This window comes from Cygnus atratus, chromosome Z (assembly GCF_013377495.2).
Source record: "Cygnus atratus isolate AKBS03 ecotype Queensland, Australia chromosome Z, CAtr_DNAZoo_HiC_assembly, whole genome shotgun sequence".
Taxonomy (NCBI): domain Eukaryota; kingdom Metazoa; phylum Chordata; class Aves; order Anseriformes; family Anatidae; genus Cygnus; species Cygnus atratus.
In genome coordinates, this window is record NC_066396.1 from 18,773,537 (window position 1) to 18,792,114 (window position 18,578).

General features: G+C 40.7%; 1 protein-coding gene across 8 annotated transcripts in view; it reads left to right on the forward strand.

Moving 5' to 3' along the window:
* The first annotated feature begins 381 nt into the window (after nt 1-381).
* IL31RA (interleukin 31 receptor A) overlaps nt 382-18,578 on the forward strand; it is a 36,512-nt gene continuing 18,315 nt past the window's right edge. Inside the window, exons 1-7 of one of the 8 annotated variants that reach the window (XM_035553697.2) lie at nt 382-451; nt 674-956; nt 9,364-9,448; nt 11,411-11,707; nt 13,061-13,181; nt 16,138-16,322; nt 18,291-18,442. In XM_035553697.2, the coding sequence (XP_035409590.1) occupies nt 9,394-9,448; nt 11,411-11,707; nt 13,061-13,181; nt 16,138-16,322; nt 18,291-18,442 (810 nt within the window). In that variant the 5' untranslated portion in view covers nt 382-451; nt 674-956; nt 9,364-9,393. Of the gene's footprint in view, nt 452-539; nt 957-4,128; nt 4,198-7,129; nt 7,324-8,611; nt 9,253-9,363; nt 9,449-11,410; nt 11,708-13,060; nt 13,182-16,137; nt 16,323-18,290; nt 18,443-18,578 lie in introns of those variants that run through there. The other 7 variants (XM_050716579.1, XM_035553699.2, XM_035553698.2 and 4 more) reach the window with 7 other exon arrangements.

The following is an 18,578-nucleotide window of genomic DNA, read 5'->3' on the forward strand; positions in this document are numbered from 1 at the left end:
GCGTTCATCAGTGATGGCTATTAACGTAATCCACTTGTTCCATTGCAGAGGTCTGTGCCACTTAAAGGCACTGTTGAGTCACCTCAGCTGTACCAAAACGCTGTGGTACGCATCGTTATGGAGGGGATGGACCCAAACCCCTCGGGAAGCAGTGGGAGATGGGTGCCGGTATTCAGGACTCGTCGAACAACACCAGATAAGCCTCTGCGTGCCCCCAGCGGGCGAGGCCCCTCTCCCAAGCCGCTCTTTGGGCCCGGGGGCCGCAGCCATGCCCCTTCTGACTGACCCGCACCCCGCTACGCCCGCCCTGCTCAGGCCGCGGCCTGGCCCAGAAGATGGCCGGCGGGCGGCGTGGCGGGCGGCGGGCCGCGCTCCCCGGGCGGACCGTGACGGGCCGGGACGCGGCCCCCCCGCCACGGCTCCCCCCGTCCCAGCCCTGCCCGTCCCGCAGGTGGGGCGGCCGGGCCGGGCCGGGCGGCGGAGAGGCGGCCCCGGGGCCGGAGCGGGGCCACGGGGCGGGCGGCGGGGCCGGGCCTCCGCGCTCGGGGCGTGCCGGGGCGGGCGGGTGCCGGGTACCGGGCGGGCTCCTCGCACCGGCCGGGGCTCGACGCCGCTCCCCGGCAGCCCCGCGGCCGGCGCCGGGACGCGGCTTTTTTCTTTCTTTTTTTTACAGGAAAAAACAGCGTTGCTCGCGCCGCGCCCGGCGACTTCCTATTCTGCCGCATCGCTGCGGCCGTGCCCCTCTTCCTCGCGGGGCGGCTCGGGCCGGGGCAGCCCCGGCACTGACCGCGGCCGCGGTGGAACCGCTCACGACGAGGGCTTCGACGCGATCCTGGTTTCTCTGGAGCCCACGCGACAGCAAGGATTGAAATTTCCCGGCTTGGCAGCTCGCGCTGGTGTCTTTTGGGAAGAGTTCGCGTGCTTGGCGGTGGTTTTGTTTCTGCGAGTTGTCAAAGGTAGTGTAAGCTCTTTGCCAGCTGTTGGCTGCTTAAACTGTGTGTTTGCGCTCGGTTGTTCTCCAGAGAGGCGTATCGGATTAAATACTGCGGCCCCATGCCTCTTCTTTACGTGCACAGTTTCTGCCTCGTGGGAAGTGAAGTGATAGTTGTGCGTTACGCATCTGTCACAGGTATCGCCGACACGCGCTTGTGCTTAAGCTGGGGAGGCTGCGTGAGGCTTCGCGTCTTTACTGGGCTGTGTGAGCGCTGTCTTTTGAGGATGGGTGTCTAAAACAGTTGAAACCAAACTTTTGATCCCTGAGAACTGAGACGCGGGGCAAAAGGATGGTTTTGTGCTCGAAGAAAGCTTCGTGTGTCAGGCGAAAGAATGGAGTGGTCAGGTTAGGTCCCTCTGTCAGGGACTAACCAGTAACAACAGACTTCAAAAGGGGGAGGGGGGAAAGAGGAGGTTTGTATCATAATGTACTGAACATCACAGTGTTGATTTATGTACAGTGATGATGTGGATCTGGTATTTATTTATTTATTTGCATGATTTGGGACTTGTAGGGAACATTTTTAATTAAAAAATGTCATGCTGGCAGATCTCAAAATCCGTTTTTTTAAGTAGGTCCCATTGCGATTAGTTTCACACCACGGTTCTGTTTCAGCCAGCAGTTTTGACTGATATATAAAAATATTGCTAGTATGAGTTTACGCTATGGCAGTAAATGGAAGACTGGACATGCATCCTCTACGAGATGATCAGTATTAACAGGGTGAAACGGTCACCATTCAGTTGTCTCATGCAGGCTTATAATGAGATAAATACATTTGGAATCAAAGAATACAGACCATGCTCAACAGGACAAAAAACTGTCTTGGATAGACTGCCGCCTCTGTTGGGGAAAAAGGGCTAATGCTGTGCTTAGACGTACAGTAGCAGGAATTAGCAGGTAGGAGTCCTGGTAGTGATCTTAAGTTCCTTTAACAACCTAAGTGAGGAAGGCATCTGTCTGGCATCTCGCAGTGAAAAATGAAGGAATTGGTGAAGGTGGGCTCTGTAGAGGCTTCCCTGTAATGTTACACATTAACTGCATTAATGCAATGGAGCTGTAGCCCACTCCTGTAAACCCAGCGCTAACTATTCGGATATTGTGTCCACACATTAGGAAGGGTATGAAGCAATGGCGAACCTTCAAAAGAGGATATAGAAAAATAATCAAAGGAAATGGAAAACAAACCTGTTGAAGAGGACTTAGAGTATAATACTTCCATTTGCATAAACTTGAGATGAGTACATCTAGGTGTTTGCATGTTTGCACGAGGATATTCAGGCCAGGCAGAGTAACCTTCTTAATTGCTGAGAAAGATACGAGACAAAATAATGCATAATAATTGCCAGTATTACCAATTAATGACTAAAACCAAGAATAGGTATTACAATAGTTGTGTAAGTGCAAAACTCATTACCAACTGTGTCTGTAAGATGGCTTTTTAATGTGTTCCAGAATATATGATTAAGTCTCTTTTTCAGAATGGCTGTTGTATGTGGGCATGTAAACATGCATGGTCACAGTCATCTTTTCTGACTGATAATGATATTTTGTGTTCATTTTGTTTCCTCTGATTCTTGTGTTTGGGAGACCAGGATTACCTGCATTGTTACCCCTATTCTTTTAACACCAGCAGCACTGTGGTAGGATCTGCAACTTGCGGCTGTAGCTGATCCTCTGCACATTCCAGGAAAATTTTGTCTTTTTTGTAAAACAGTTGCTAACATTACTTAAGTGGATGTGGGTTTTACTCTGGAGCATCTAGAACTGATCTTAGTTTATAAGGCGAAGCTGGACAGGTGAACAAGTGCTCTGAAGAAGTACAGGAAATCTTCCCTCTTATTTTCTGACAGGCGCATATTCCTTATGAACTTGAGGTTAAAACAATTGCCAGATTTGGGAGGTAAGGAAGGGTTTTGGTTCTGGAATAGGTGGGAAAAAAAACACTATCTTCTCTTAAGGGGAGTTATACCTTCCTTTAAAGCACAGTGCATGCATCCTTCTGCAGGGACCATCCAGATTTCTCGTCTGGTTGCTTACTATGGCACAAGCATCTCAGTCTGTCTTGTTCTTGGTCTCTGTTTTTCTTTGGGTCATCCTTCTTTTCTCAAGGAAGGGGCACAGAGGTAACCAGCCTACCTAATAACGTCTTACCAAGGTGTGACACAAAATCATGTTTCAAAGTATACTCTAACATTTGTGGCTCCCAAAAAACTCATGCTAAGGAGAAAAGTCCAGGGTCAGACCCGTGTATGAATCCTATTTAAGCCCTTGCTCGACTGTTTCTTCCTTCTCACAGGTAAAACAAAAACAAGGAATGACTGTGCAGCTACTAGATCTGCAGTTGTCTCTAGTAGTGACCAACATTCAGTTCTGGTAGCATTGATGTCTCGGCCTTTCTTTTAGTACGCATTATCAAATCAGATATGATTATGTACTTAAAATGAAAAAAAAAAAAGTGCCCTTATGTAAAATACAGAAATTAAATCTTGTTTTGTATTTGTAGCTTTAAGCTTTTCCACTAAAATTGAAGTCTTTATTATGAGGTTTCATATATTAATATATTGACAAACAGATATTTGTTCTGCATCTGTTTTATTTAGCTTGGCATCTGTACCTAAAGATATATTTAAAGGCCTGTCTGTTATATTTGTATTTGTTTAGAGAACAGTGAATTGTGTTCTACTTACTAGACACATAAGTTTTTTTTATTAGTATCAAGCTGTATTTAGGCGAATTTTGGAATTTAAAGATAACGTATAGCATTGTATATCAGAATGTGTTAATATTTAATACGCTGCTAAATAATGTTCCATACAAAAGGAAAGGGTTTATCAAGACAAGTTTTGCATCTGTAACTTCAATGTGTAGTAAACAAAATATATGTTATCAGTAGTTTTTAGCTGAACTGACCTTTCCTTGTCACTATGTCCTTCCGGGTTTTAGAACAAAAGTATCTTATCCTGTTGTGCTTTTTTGTTCTTTATTATCATTATTTAGAGGCTGAAAGAGGAAAAAGTCTTTCCTGCTTTTTCAGTTTCTAGTTAACTTGCAGTTTGTAAATTAAGAAGTCATTGAACTTAATGATTACAGCCTTTGTTTCTATTCTTTTTTTTCCACTATGACATATGTAGAACAAGTTTCTGCGGTCAGAAGTTGGCGCTGAGCTTCAAGAGGCTCTTCTCCATGTTGCTTCTTCAGATGTCTCTGGAAACTTACTGGTTTCTATTTTGTCAATAAATCTGTGTTGTTTGAATAATACTCTGCATTTATTTTAGTAATAAGTAGTAATTTTAATGGTGATGATAGCTTTGGGTTTTAAGGCAAGTTGCCATGATTTCAAATTTAAATAGGTTTGTTTTTCATCAGAAAATGTGCTTAATTACTGTTCAAGTGAAAATTTATTTAAATGTCAAAGTTGTAAGTTTTATTTTTCCTGGACTAAGGTTCAACTAACTATTTTTAGCTCAGTTGAGTACTGCAGGTTACAAAACCAGTGTGCTCAGGATCATTTACTACAGTGTTTGACATTTTCCCCATAAACGGGCTTGTCAAGGTATGATTTGTAGGGATTAGAGAATTCAGAGAGGAAATTAACTGTCCCTCAATTCTGTTGCTTCCTCCAGTATGCTTGCATGTCATTCTCTCCTCTGACCTGTGTAGAGAAATCTATGCTTTTCCTCTTCTGATACCCACTGGTACTCACCCTTGGAACTGGTCCTGGAAGCTGATGCTTCTGCAGCCTGTTTTCTAGGAACAAGGCTGAAGTTCACATTGGGTTTATTTGCCTCAAAATGCCCTCCTTCCCTCCAGGATTTTTTAAAAACTAATAGATTTGAATAGTAGTGTTCAGGACACTGATGCTTACACCTTTTCCAAATGAATCTGTTTCTTTTTTCTGTATTAATTCCAAATGAATTCACTGGGGTAGCTCATGCTAGGGCTTGGGGCAATCAGCGTTGGCTGATAGAGCAAATTCTGTCTCTTTGCATGGCTCTAGCTCCTTCAATTGCTGCTAAAGACTGAATAAAAGACTACACTCACTATTCAGTTTTTGTTGTCAGTTGCTAAGAGTGCTGTATATATACCTAGTGGGAAAGGACACTCTGTTAGGTTCCAACAAAAACATTAGAAATTCTTGAAGACTACTGGGCTTATGTTTTATGCAGGCTAAAGAAATACTGCTGGTTCCACTTACAAATGTACCATGTTCTTTATGCATGGCACAGCAGCTACATTGCATACAGAAGTATGTGTTTGTGTAGTTAAAAATAATCTCAGAATTAGGTTTGAGTGGAAGAAACTTTCCCATCCTGAAAAATGGGAAAGAGGAGGAGGAAAGATGGTGAAGGGCCTAGAGGGGAAGACATACGAGGAGCGGCTGAGGTCATGGGCCTGTTCAGCCTGGAGAAGAGGAGGCCGAGGGGAGACCTCATCGCAGTCTACAACTCCTCGCGAGGGGGAGTGGAAAGGCAGGTGACCTATTCTCCGTTATCACCAGTGACAGGACCCGCGGGAACGGTGTTAAGCTGAGGCAGGGGAAGTTCAGGCTGGACATCAGGAGGAGGTTCTTCACCGAGAGGGTGGTTGCACACTGGAACAGGCTCCCCAGTGAAGTAGTCACTGCACCAAGCCTGTCTGAATTTAAGAAGCGATTGGACTGTGCACTTAGCCACATGGTCTAAACTTTTGGGCAGACCTGTGCGGTGCCAGGAGTTGGACTCGATGATCCTTATGGGTCCCTTCCAAGTCGGGATATTCTGTGATTCTATGAAAGTTGATCGAGAAACAGCTCTACATAGAAAATGTAATGAGAAGTTGGTTAGGGTCATTTTTTCTTCTGACTTATTTATATTTTTAAACCATAATAATTCCAAATAAATTTCAAAATGAAAAATGGAAGAACAGTTGTTTTGGTGTTGAGGCAGCCTTTTTTCATCAATAATATTACCTTTTAAAAAAATACCTTCATTGTGATTTCCTCTTCCTGCAAGAAATCTTGTTTTGATTAATAGAGTTTTTAAATAGCTCTTGTTGAAGAAAATGGTTCTGCTCATGCAGTTTGTTTACTCATCTGATTTTAGCTTCTCTAGGTATCTTTCACAGACTTACAGAATGGCTGAGGCTGGCAGGGATCTCTGGGCCCGTCTGGCCCAACCCCTGTCCAAGCAGAGACACCCAGAGCAGGCTCTCCCAGGGCCAAGTCCAAGTGGCTTTTGGAGATCTCCAAGGAGGAGACTCCACAGCTTGTCTGGGCAGCCTGTGCCAGGGCTCCTTCAACCGCACAGCATGGGAGGAGGTGCTGCCTGATGTTTGGAAGGAACCTCTTGCATTGAAGTTTGTGCCCCTTGCCACTTGTCCTGGCACTGGGCACCACTGAAAAGAGCCTGGACCCGTTCTCTTTGCACCCTCTCTTCAAGTGTTTATGTATATTGATGAGATCCCTCTGAGCCTCCTCTTCTCCAAGCGAAGCAGTCCTAGCTGTAAAAGAGATGCTCAGTCCCTTCATCATCTTCATGGCCTTTTGTTACACCCCTTCCAGTATTTCTGTGTTTCCCTTGCACTGGGGAGCCCAGAACTGGACACAGTACTCCTCTGGGGTGGCTGCCCAGTGCTGAACATAGTGGAGGGATCACCTCCCTTGACCTGCTGGCAATACTTTGCCTAGTGTGAGCCAAGTTACCAGTCAGCCTTCTTTGTGGCACCTTGCTGGCTTACGTTCAGCTTGGTGTCCACCAGGACCCCCAGGTCCTTTCCTACAGAGCTGCTTCCCAGCTGGGAGGCCCCCAGCCCATGTGGGTGCCTGGGGATGCTACTCCCCAGGTGCAGGACTCTGCACTCCTCCTTGTTAAACTTCATGAGGTTTTTGTCAGCCTACCTGACCACCTGTCCAGCCTGTCAGGGTCTCTCTGGATGGTGCGTGACTCTGCTCTATCAGCCCCTCCTCCCAGTTTTGTGTCACGTGCTTTCAGCACTTCTGAATTTATGGTGTGACTTTTCCATCACCAGACCATTCTTAGTACACTTTTACGTGTGCAATTTCTTAAACAAATAAACAGCTAAAGACCTATTTAGTCATGTATGATTGCCACATAAGATGGGAAGGGATGTAACCTGCTGAGTCACTTTCTGGTTTCTGGCATGCAGTAGTTAGCAACTTGCACATCGAATAACTGGCTGCCAATGGTACTCGAAAAGGTGGAAGGGTAGCATCAGGACTGAACCAAATTAACAGAAGAAGAAATGGGAAGAAATGCCTTGGAGATCTCTCTCCCTAGGCCCCGTGCAGTTCTCTATTTAAGCAAATCAGATGCTCTTCAGGTCATATAGTAAGTCACATTTGCTACCTTAGCAAAAACATATGTGTGTATATATATATATATATTTTTTCTCTTTTACCAAGTGGAAATGACTGCGTAGAAACCACTAGGAAAAAAGAGAAAAACTGGTGAGGGTAGAGGACAAGGAGATCACTGAGAATGGATGGGATATTTGATCTTTGTTTAAGCTTTTGGGTAGGCACATGGAACCAGAGTTTTTTGAAGGCTTGTAACTAGGCTTGTGGCTGGATTTGCCATGCCTGGGCTTCTTAGCGCTGCCCTCCACTGTAGCTGAGTATTTGGTGGTATGGGATGTTTTTGGAACAAGCATAACTCAGAAATGGTTTTGACTTTCCTATGCTTTTGCGTTCTGATTCCTTGCTAAAAAAGTATGGGATTGCTGGAGCAAGTCAAAAGACTGGTCAAAAAGTGTTTTCCTATTATTGGAAATAGCTGAATTATTCTGGCTGAAAGGCCGCCTCTTCTATCTCGTCTCTTCAAAAATAGAGAACCAGCATGTAAGATTTCAGCAGAAACTGTTTTTTATCACAAAACGTCTGGACATGGTCCAGTAATTTCCAGAAGAAGAGTCAGTTGGTGCTCCCAGATAAAGTCAAGTGTCCATGTCAACTTACCGTTGCTTTTTTTGCACCATCTTCTATTGAAATGGACTGTTAATTTTATTAAAAACTTCTCGTAAATTGTTCCTTTCCTAGATTGGAAGGGATTGTGTTCTGTAATGCTTTACTAATTGTTTTGTTTACTTGTTTATGTAAGTTAAACAATTAAAAATTACAACTAAACAATTAAAAATGTTTAATTTACTAATGCTAATTGTTTGCATGCCCCTTTTGGGGAGAACCAAGATATTGTTTTGGTCTTGGCATTAGCTGAAATATATTTTGAGTAGGCCACAGATAAGAAAACCTATGACCATTTCTTACATAGAGCAGTGAATTCACATTCAGTCTAGACAGTTGCTTTGTGGTGATAATTGTATCCTCTCTTTTTTCTTGATTCTTTCATAGGAAAAAAAATGTTTTGAACTGTTGGTTTTATTTCATGAAGTCTTTACAACATAGAATACATGTTGAGCTTTTGTTGCAGGTTGCTAGTAGTTAAGACTACAAAAAAGAGTAATAGAGCTTTATTATGTTAAATGCCATAAGCTCTTTCCTGTGAACAGTTATACATGCTTATCTTCGCATGCCACACACAGGATTTGGTGTTCTCATGAATGAGCATTTCCTCCAAGATTAAAGCCATATTCATGGAGCTGCTACAAAACATTTTATTTAACTACCTAATAAGATGATGTACTTCTTGAAGCAGAAAAAAGTACTTACACCAGTGCAGCATCTGTAACCCATTATTGCGTGAAGTTGATTTCTCTTGGGCTTACCCTTCCTACTCTGCCATAGCTTTGATTAGGCACATCTTGTACGGCTCTTGATTATTTTGCTCAGTTTTGTTGATATCACTAATCATTTTTGAAGTGTTAGTTTCTCTGTAACCACTGGTCTAGCTCATAAAGTACCGACTGCATCACTGTTTACCACAAAGGTATGGTAATCTTTGGTTCATGTTCCTATGAATTTGGTAAAGCCTTTTTTGCAGTCATCTGACCATTATGATTTTCCTTTATTTTTGAATGGAATGTAGTTTTCTTGTAGACATTTTAAAAGAATTAGCCTTGCTAAATGTCTCTCCGCAGAAGATGGCTAGGCAGGCTGAATTTCAAACAGACACAAAGGCATTTCTCAACCATTCTTTACACTGCCATTGGAAGGCAGACTGGATCACCCCCAGAAGGATTTCAGGTGTGCTTACCTGTCTCTTCTTCATGGAAAAACTCAAGCACTTACCTTAGGAAAACTGCATCAAATTTCTCTCATCGTGCAGGAAACTAACACTTAGATAAAGCAAACTTGAATCCAAGTGAGTCGTCATTAACTCTGACACAAATGTTTGCAAAGTATTAAAGTTACAGGGACACCTTTACTTGAAGTATATTATTTTTATGTATGTATTCCTTATTTTTTATGACAGTGTTTCCTGCCCGTAGTTTATGAAAAGGAAATGTTCAGCTGTTGGATTTGGATGTTCATCTTGCTCTGCGGAAGTTCTATAGCAGGTGTGTTTCTTTATTATTAGCACTTGTCTTGCCATAAGAAAATTTTCTGAAAGGTGTCTTTCACCAAGTAAAATTTCCAAGCATTATTAAAATGAAAAAAAAAAATAGAACCATACTGTACACATTAAGTAGCGTACAATATAGTGTGAAAAATTAATTTATAGCATTCTTGATCTCTTTGTGGAATGTAAATTATGATTGTTGCAGCCTGGATTTGTTTTCTTTTGTGTTTTTAAAAAAGAATATTTTAAAGCTAACCCGGGTAACTGTTTCTCTGCTGCACAGGATATAGGAGGAGACTGCATTAGAAAGTCATACCATACATAGTTCAATTCTTGTTGGGTTGTCAAGACTGTTAACTTTGGAGATCTGTAAATGGAACAAATTAATATTTATGTAACACGTGAGCACTAAAAGAGCAGTGAATGTGTGCTGCTTCGGGACACATTTAGGTCACGTATTATTTTTTCATAAAATTCATGCAACAACTACTAACTTTCTTATATTATCCCTAATTTTACAAGTTACTTAACAGTATGTGAATGTCATTTTTAAAATAAATTTGGCAGCTCCACAGTCAGTTTAAGCTTGCATAACTGCTGAAGCTGGGGGAAACACAGTGGTCCTGCTCACCTTCTACCTCTGGATCTACATCTCCTTCCATTGCAGTGCTTGTTTGTATGGCTGGTTTTGAAGTGGTTACAAAACTGATCTGCATGGGAAACTACATACGTTTTTGCCAAGCTCTTATTTTTCATTTGTTTCAGTTTCCCTATAGTTCTCTTACACAGTTATGCTTTCTGACGTGGGAAGGGAGTAACACCAGAGTGAATAGGTGACATGGGGATTAAAAATGCTGCTTGTGACAACAGTGGCACTTTATACTGACTAAGTTGAATAGTATAGGTTAGAAAAGGAAATCACAGGGCCAGACTGAAATAACGACTGTTTGACGGTAATTGACAATTCAATGCAATTTGTCACATACACTTTAACACACAACAGTTGTGTATAACATAATGGCATCTCAAATTGTTTGGGGATTACATGGAAGAGGGGATTCATATGTTTGTAGAAGCTTGAACTATATGAAGCAGGGCAGCTGAATGCTTACATGTGATACACAGGAAACTGTGTAGCAGTATGCAAAATAAACAATATTATGTTTTACTTAATTTGAAATTAAAATAAATTACTTTGAAACAAAAAGACAGAAATCAAGTCACATAAGGGTTAAAATACACCAGGAGAGAATTAACAGAAAACGAGGAAGAAAGTTTAATATTTGGTTCCCTTTAATTTCTTAATTCCAGAAAAAAAACAAAACAAAACAAACTATCTCTGAAAGATTTTTTTTTATCTCTGAAAGATGGTTTTTTTTTGTTTATATATAACAGATTTATTTATGAAATTTGGCTCCAAGAAATAAGTAGCAACAGTAAAATATATAAAATAGCTCCTTGCAGGATTCCTTTGGGTGATTCTTACATTCTTTGAGTTCTCTTTGAGAACTTTGAGTTCATTCATTCACCCTCCTTCTGTGTTTTCCTATTATGTATATTTTGCGTACAATTCCTGCACTGTGTTTGAGATTTTAAATTCTGTGAAGGGTAAAGTCCTAATGAAACATTGAAATATACTGCAGCCTGCTTATAGATTTTAAACTTAACAGTTTGATGTACTTTCTGACATACTCATTAGTAATGATATAATGAAATTGCAGGTGTACTTTTTATATATAGGAATGTTTTTAAAAAACATTTAAATGGCAACAGCCTCTTTTCTTCATTTACTTCTATTAAAGGACATATGAGTTGAAATTTCTCCACTCTATCTGGGAAGTTATGGAAATCTAATTAAATGATGTGTAGACATATATGTTGATGGCAAAATAAGGTAGCATTTTTCCACAGGTATTTTGAAAGAGTCTAGGTAATGTGATGTCTTTAATTTTGCTTTTAGATGAAAACTCTATCAGAGATGCTGACATTTTTCCTTCATCTCCTGAAATTGAAAGAGGATCCACCCTGAAACTATTCTGTGTTCTTGGAAAACACTATACGCCTCAAAGAAATGCAAGCCACATAATCTGGAAATTGAATCGTGAATTGATTGCTCAGGAAAACTATAACATTGTGAATGAGACTGTATCTAGTGTAATCATCCATAATTTCACTTACAACAAAGCACATGTGAAATGTTTCATCAAGTACTTAGGCAAAGAACAACTTTTGGTTCACACTGAAGTTAAATCTGGCTGTAAGTAGAAATATGGGACAAAATTTTTAATATTTTTGAGTAACTTACTGTCAGATCTTTTTCTTAGAACTAGTTTTGTTTGTTTGCTTGTTTTTTAGCTTGGGGCATTACAAGACCTGTATTCAAGTATCTTCTTTTTTTTTTTCTTTTTTTTCTTTTTCTAAACTAAAGCATGAGATTTCTGGCAATCCTTATTGATGCTAGTCCATAACCTCTCTGAGCCTGACTTGACCAGCTAAAGCAGTGGGCGTTTTCTGTTGAATTCAGAGACTACTAGATCCTTCTCTTTGGTTACTTCTCATGTCTAGCCTAGCCAACTTAAGCTTTCTCAAGGGATGATTTCCTTTCTAATCCTGTGTTCCAGAAAAATTATAATCATAGTCTCATCTGGAGAAAGTTGCAGGATAAATATAAATACTACTTTTCTATTTTATTGAGCAGGTTAAGTCCATGTTATACTAATGCCTGCATGGGGATCCCATTCTAGTAAGGAAGCAGTAAATGCAGAGAAATAAACCCCCAGAATAAAGAACAGCAGAAAATATTACCTGTTTACAAAGTGAAGTGTGCTGTAAGCTTGTCAGCAAAAGGAAGATCTTTTTAAGAAATGTGCTGGGTAGAACAGAAAAGTATTATTTTACAGAAATGGCTTCTTCAATCCGTTTATTTCAGTGGGAGCAGTTCTCTTCCTTTCAACTCCCGTTTCTTCTAGTGAGTGAAGAAGTCTGTGTTTAAGGCAGGTATCTTTGAGGGTGTTACATTTTTATGGATTGTTTCCTTTGTGCCATCTTGCTTGTAAGTGAAATTAGTGGTTGCTTCAGTGTCACATAGATCTTTCCCAGGAAGTTGTCTTCTGCAGTCTGAGGCCATGCAGGCTTCTCAGTTTAGCAGTTTTAATAAGGTATGTGGCTAGGTATTCTAGGAAGGAACCAAGAGGAGCTTTATCTTTCAGACAATGCTGGTACATTTTTGCTGTTTCTTTGTTTTCCTGCTATTGGCTGGACTGGTGCTTAGCTACAGACACTTTACAGGGAGTGTACTTAGATGTTCAGGACAAAACATATTTTGGTTTGATATAAAATGTTTAATGAGTTCCTATAAACTATAAACTATACTATGAGTTACCAGGCCCATTCAGTTAAGTACTTCTGAGAATTAGTTGGAGCCAGTCTCCCTGCCTCCCTGGGGAAAGAAGGAATGGTTTTGGTTTTGTGAAGAGTTTTGAGGGCAATAAGAAAAAAAAATGGAGTTCTGTGGAAGCCACATAGTGAAGATTGGCCTTCTGACTAATATAGGAATTTTTATATATTAAAGTTGTTTATATTTATAATTTTTTCTCCTTGGTCATTGTAGTTCCACCAGACACACCAGGAAATATTTCCTGCATTTATTACTTTAATGTTGAACTTACCTGCAACTGGACTTCAGGAAGAGAAACAAATCTTGCAACAATCTATACTCTTTACAGAAAAATGTAAGTATTGGATGTATCAGGAACTGGGATGCTGGGGTAAGACTGCTAGCGCCCTCCCCGTCATATCCTCACTTCTGTTTAAAGTAAACCTGGAAGCATCATCTAGTTCAGTGTCGCAGCATTCCTCAGTAAGCACAATTAATTTTGTATTGATAATGGTTAAAAAAGTTACAACCTGATACTGTTCTAGTGCTCTGTATAAACATAATGAACATTTTTAACTCAATACTCAGTACAAAAATATTTGTTGGAATTGACGTTCCCTTGTTTCCTTGAAGTACCATGATTAATTAGGTCAAACTGGGTAAGCCTAGGTACAAATATAATCTTTTAGGATATTCTACTGATGAGTCAGAATGGAGGCACATAGTTGGACTGTAACCGAGAAACTTATTAACAGTCCTTGCTTTGAATGGGGAAAGATGCCTTCTCCCCCTACTTTAAACAATTCCCACTTAAAACCATTAAAGCCCCTGTTGTTCTGTCTAGTAATAGCATATACAACAGTTTGTACTAAGGTGTTGCACGTAGGGATATTTTAGAATTTATTTATTTATTTTAGATTAAATAAGTTTTCAAGGTGCTTTTCTAATTCGAAGCATTTTGTGTAGTATAGTACTCTAAAATATAGTGATTGACAACCATACTTCTCATCTGAAGGCCATTTTAGGGTAGGGAAAAAAATCAGAACTATGCAAGTATAATGACAAGCAACAGCAATAGTGTTTGATGGCATTAGGCTTTAACCTAGTAGTCTTTGGAGTCATACCATCTTAGTGAAAGAATCAAGAGTTGTCCTTTTTGGTTTGCTCATATCTGGGGATTTGCATTTACAAATACAAGTTATGCAGTCTTGTGCTTTTTATTATCTTCACAACCCCACTATGGGAGGAGTTATTTGATTCTTTCAATTTTTGTGAAATTTTAGATTTTGCTTAGTAGCTTACTTTTTCATAAGTTCCTGTGAAAATAGTGAAATCACTGTTGTTTCAAGGCAAATCTCAGATACAGTTTTGAAGGTGACAGCACAGATTTTATCAAATATACTTGTCAATGTGTTTTTCATAATACTGCTGCTTGAGGCTGTAGATAATATGTTTGCATGAATAGTTTTCTAAAATGCCTAAGATGTCCTTGAGAAACGGAAGGAATGTAGGCTCCAAAGGAAATACTTTCTTATTGTAAGTTATATTAGCATATTACATTATTTTTATGCAAATGGAAGGACAGGAAAATATCTTTAGTTTTGTCTCTACTTCAGGCTCGACATTTTAGTCCACCTTCGTTAGGTAGAACTTCCTACTGCTTCTCGTGTTTCTCTGTTTTGTAACAGTTGAACATGTGAAACCATAAACTGTGCCAGCTGTTGAAAAGAAGTATTGATACTGTTCCTTCCTGTACCAGCACAATTTTTTCTTTAACAGCACAGTGAATTGCAGATCTATTTCCAGTAAAATCTAACCATTAATTTTAATCTAGATCTATTTCCCTGTTTGTTTTACTATATGACTACTGTGGTGGTTTTACCCAGCTGGGCAGCTAAACTCCACCACAACCACTCTCTCACTCCCCCTCCTCAAATGGAAAGGGGGTGAAAATATGATGAAAAGTGGATCAAGGGTTGAGATAAGGACGGGGAGATCACTCAACAGTTATCATCATGGGCAAAACAGACTCAGCACAGGGAGACTGACTTACTACCTATTACTAACAAGCAAGAGAAAGCAGTGAGAAACTAAAAGCAAACCATAAATGCCTTTCCCTATCCACCCTTTTCCACTTTCTTCCCCCAAGCAGTGCAGGGAACAGGGAATGGGGGCTGCGGTCAGTCCCTGAGGCTTCGTCTCCGCCGCTCCTTCTCGGTCCCTCTGTGCCCCTGCTCCATGTGGGGTCCACGGGATGCCGTCCTTCCCGAACTGAGCCTGCGGGGGCTGCCCACAGGCAGCAGCTCTTCAAGAACTGCTCCCACATGGCTCCGTACCACGGGGTCCATCCATCCCCCAGGAGCAAACTGCTCCAGCACCAGTCCAGCAGCTCCCCCCAGGCCCCCTGCTCCTGCGTGGGCTCCTCTCCACGGGCTGCAGCTCCGGCCCGGGGCCTGCTCCTGCGGGGGCTCTCCATGGTCCGCAGCCTCCTCCAGGCCACATCCACCTGCTCCACCGGGGGCTCCTCCACGGGGGGGCTGCAGCGTGGAGATCTGCTCCATATGGGACCCATGGGCTGCAGGGGGACAGCCTGCTCCACCAGGGGCCTCTCCACAGGCCGCAGGGGAACTGCTGCTGCATGCCTGGAGCACCTCCTGCCCTCCTGCTGCACTCACCTGGGGGGCTGCGGGGCTGCTTCTCTGGTTCTCTCACATTTCTCATCCCTCTCTCCCAGATGCTGTTGCACAGCAGTTTTTGGTTTTGTTGATCACCCCCCCCGCCCCGCTTTCTTCAGTCTTCCCTCCCAGAGGCCCAAGCAGTGTCACTCATGGCTCATCTCTGGCCAGCAGCAGGTCTGCATGCTGTCTCATAGCTGTATCATGAGGCATGTGTTCCTAGCTGTATCTACATACATATTGTTAAAGGAGGTCTTGTGTGGAGTGGCTTGATTATTTCACTGCTCTTTTATTTTAATCTAAAATAATAATAACCTATGAATCCCCCATTAAGTCATTTTTACTTTTCATTACTGCTTGCTGGAATTTGTCTTACTAATGACAATTAAAGCTGAGTCCTTGTGGGCTATACATATGCATAATTTATTGAGTTTAATTTTTATAGAGTAAATGCAGGAGCAGTGCAGTTAGGAAAGAGCATTTGTTTGCACACATGTATTACCTAGGGAGGTTTTTAGTATTAAAGTCCTGCAGCCTCAAAAACATATAATAATTAATTCCTAACCTAAAAATCAGATTTATTCTGAGAAAATCTTCTAACGGCTAACTCCTGCTATTTTTCTCTCTTAATTTTAGTAAGAATAAGCAAGGTCTGATTATGCCGGACTCAGAGCTCTCCAGCTGCCGAAGCAAAACCGAGTCATGCTCATTTCGTCACCCAAATACTCCGTTTAGTAATTCTTTTTGTTTTCAAGTGAAAGCTCAAAATGTTTTGGGTGAAGCTTCATCAGACTGTGTTCCTATAGCTATGGAAAACATAGGTAATTAAAAAAACGTTAAGTAAAGATAACAACAGATTATGTTGAAATGGTGGCACCTTCACAATTCTTTTTCCATTTCTGTAAAATATGGCCTAAAGGTCTCTGGGACAAATTCTGTATGTTAAGTTAGTTTTTGTAGAATGAAAATATGAAAGTATATTTTTTTTCAATTTAAGTTTTGAAACAATTATTCAGGTTTCATTTGTTTTTAAATCGGTTTGCTTTTAAAGTACCATCTCATTTTAATTGCTAGTTAAAATTCATAGAATCATAGAATGTCTGAGGTTGGAAGAGACACACATGAATAATCAAGTCCAACTCCTGGCTCCACCCAGGACTACCTAAAAAATTAAACTATAAAATTACAAAGTTTCTGAGATTAAGTGCATTATTAAGTACATAAAATGTTTTATTCCTCCCAGTTTTTATTTTGTTAAAATCTGGGTGCTTCCAATTTAGTGAAGCAGATCTCCCATTATATTTTAACTGTTTGCATTTAATATGTAAGATTCTTTGAACTGCTTGGAACAGGCAGCAATTTTCAGCAGTTTCTTGGACTTACCAAGAGGTGATCAAAATGATACAGTTGTAGTCATAGCATGGAGTAGGTACCTCAACAATGTTTTAGCTAATGTCTGCAGTAGCCATTGTATGTTACAAAGTTTTTAAATTATTAACAAGTAAAGGCTTTATACTAAAATTCTTTGTCAAATAAGTGGTATTTGGACTGTGTGTATTTTTGAGTGGTACTAGATGTCAGCGCAGTATTTGGCTGTAAATGAATCATATCCTATTTGCAGATCTGTCCATCATTTATTCTGCTGTTCTACTTTCTGGTTAGGAAAAATAAATAAATCACCTATGATTGTATTCTGTAATTCCTGGAAGCAATGGTACTATTTTGTCTGTCTCTTCTCCCTCTGTGCTTTGCTGCATTTTCTTCTATTCATTTTGGTAGAGTTAATTGAGATTTTGATATCAGACGGGTAAGGTCAGTATCATCACTCTTCCCTGCACATCCCTCTAAAGTCGTTCTTTTCCTGATGCATGTAGCAGGTTGTGGAGTTGCATTTGATTTGCTGGCTCATGTGAGACATTGGTATCGAGGGTGAAGCTAGACTGACTCCCAGCTAGAAGGCTTTTCCTGAGCTGTACTGTGTATAATATAAGCACAGTAACAATACTATGCTTCTGCTTGGACCCTGTATGTTACATTCAGCTCCTCAGTGCTTTACAGGTGTCCATGAAACAGCTGTGTGTACTGCACAAGAAGTTGAATGAGGCGCAAGTTTTAACTATATTAAAGTGTAAAGAAGAGCCAGTTATCCTAGAATCAGTGCAAAGAGCTCAAAAGGCTTAATAGTGCGCTTTCAGAGGAAGCCAGTAAAACGCTTTTAATTGAGTATTTTTGGTGCAGCACTCTGTCAGCTCTCCAGCCCTGTTCAAGCCTGCTGTGGCTTCTTGTCACTTTCCATATCCTCTGTACCAACCATCTCTTTTCTCAGTGCTAATCCTTTTCCCATTGTCTCCTTCACATTACTGCACCTTCAAATCCTTTTCAGCTGAACTCTTCCCTCATCTGTAATTAGGGCATGACCTTAGCATTCCAGCCCCACTTCTTTTCTTCTCCCTGCTGTTGTCTTTGAGAAGAGACTCTGGTAGTGTTCTTCAGCACTGATACAGACAGAAGAAATCTGCGCATCTATTTGAGAGTGCGTTTGTCAGCATGAAATTAGTTGTGTGCAATCTCGCTTATAGATAACTTCCCATATGCAGAGTTAAGTCTGTAGAATCATATGTGAATATGTGAAATCGATATGTGAATATCATATGTGAATATCGTGTGAATTCTCTGCTGGAATGTACATTACTGGAAAAGTAGTTAAACTTCTTGGAATGCATGTAGACCAATTCTGAACTTGTATATAACCCTTTTCACCTGTTAATACTTTTCTTTCTTAATTCTAGAGAAATTTGAACCTCCTGAAATACTTTCCGTAAAAAAAGTTGCCGGTATAAAGCAGTTGCTTACAGTAACCTGGAAAATACCTGAGGATATTATACCTGCACAATATTTAAATTGCCAGGTTCGATATAGAAACTTGTATTCAAACTCTTCGGTAAGCTGCTTACATTTTCTTCTGAATGTGGACTTTGTATTTGTCCACAAATAGCTTTGTGGACAAAGCTGTTTGTAAAAGAGGGAAGAAGTAATTGGATATAATGATAAAAGCTTGTCACTTCAATGGAGCATAA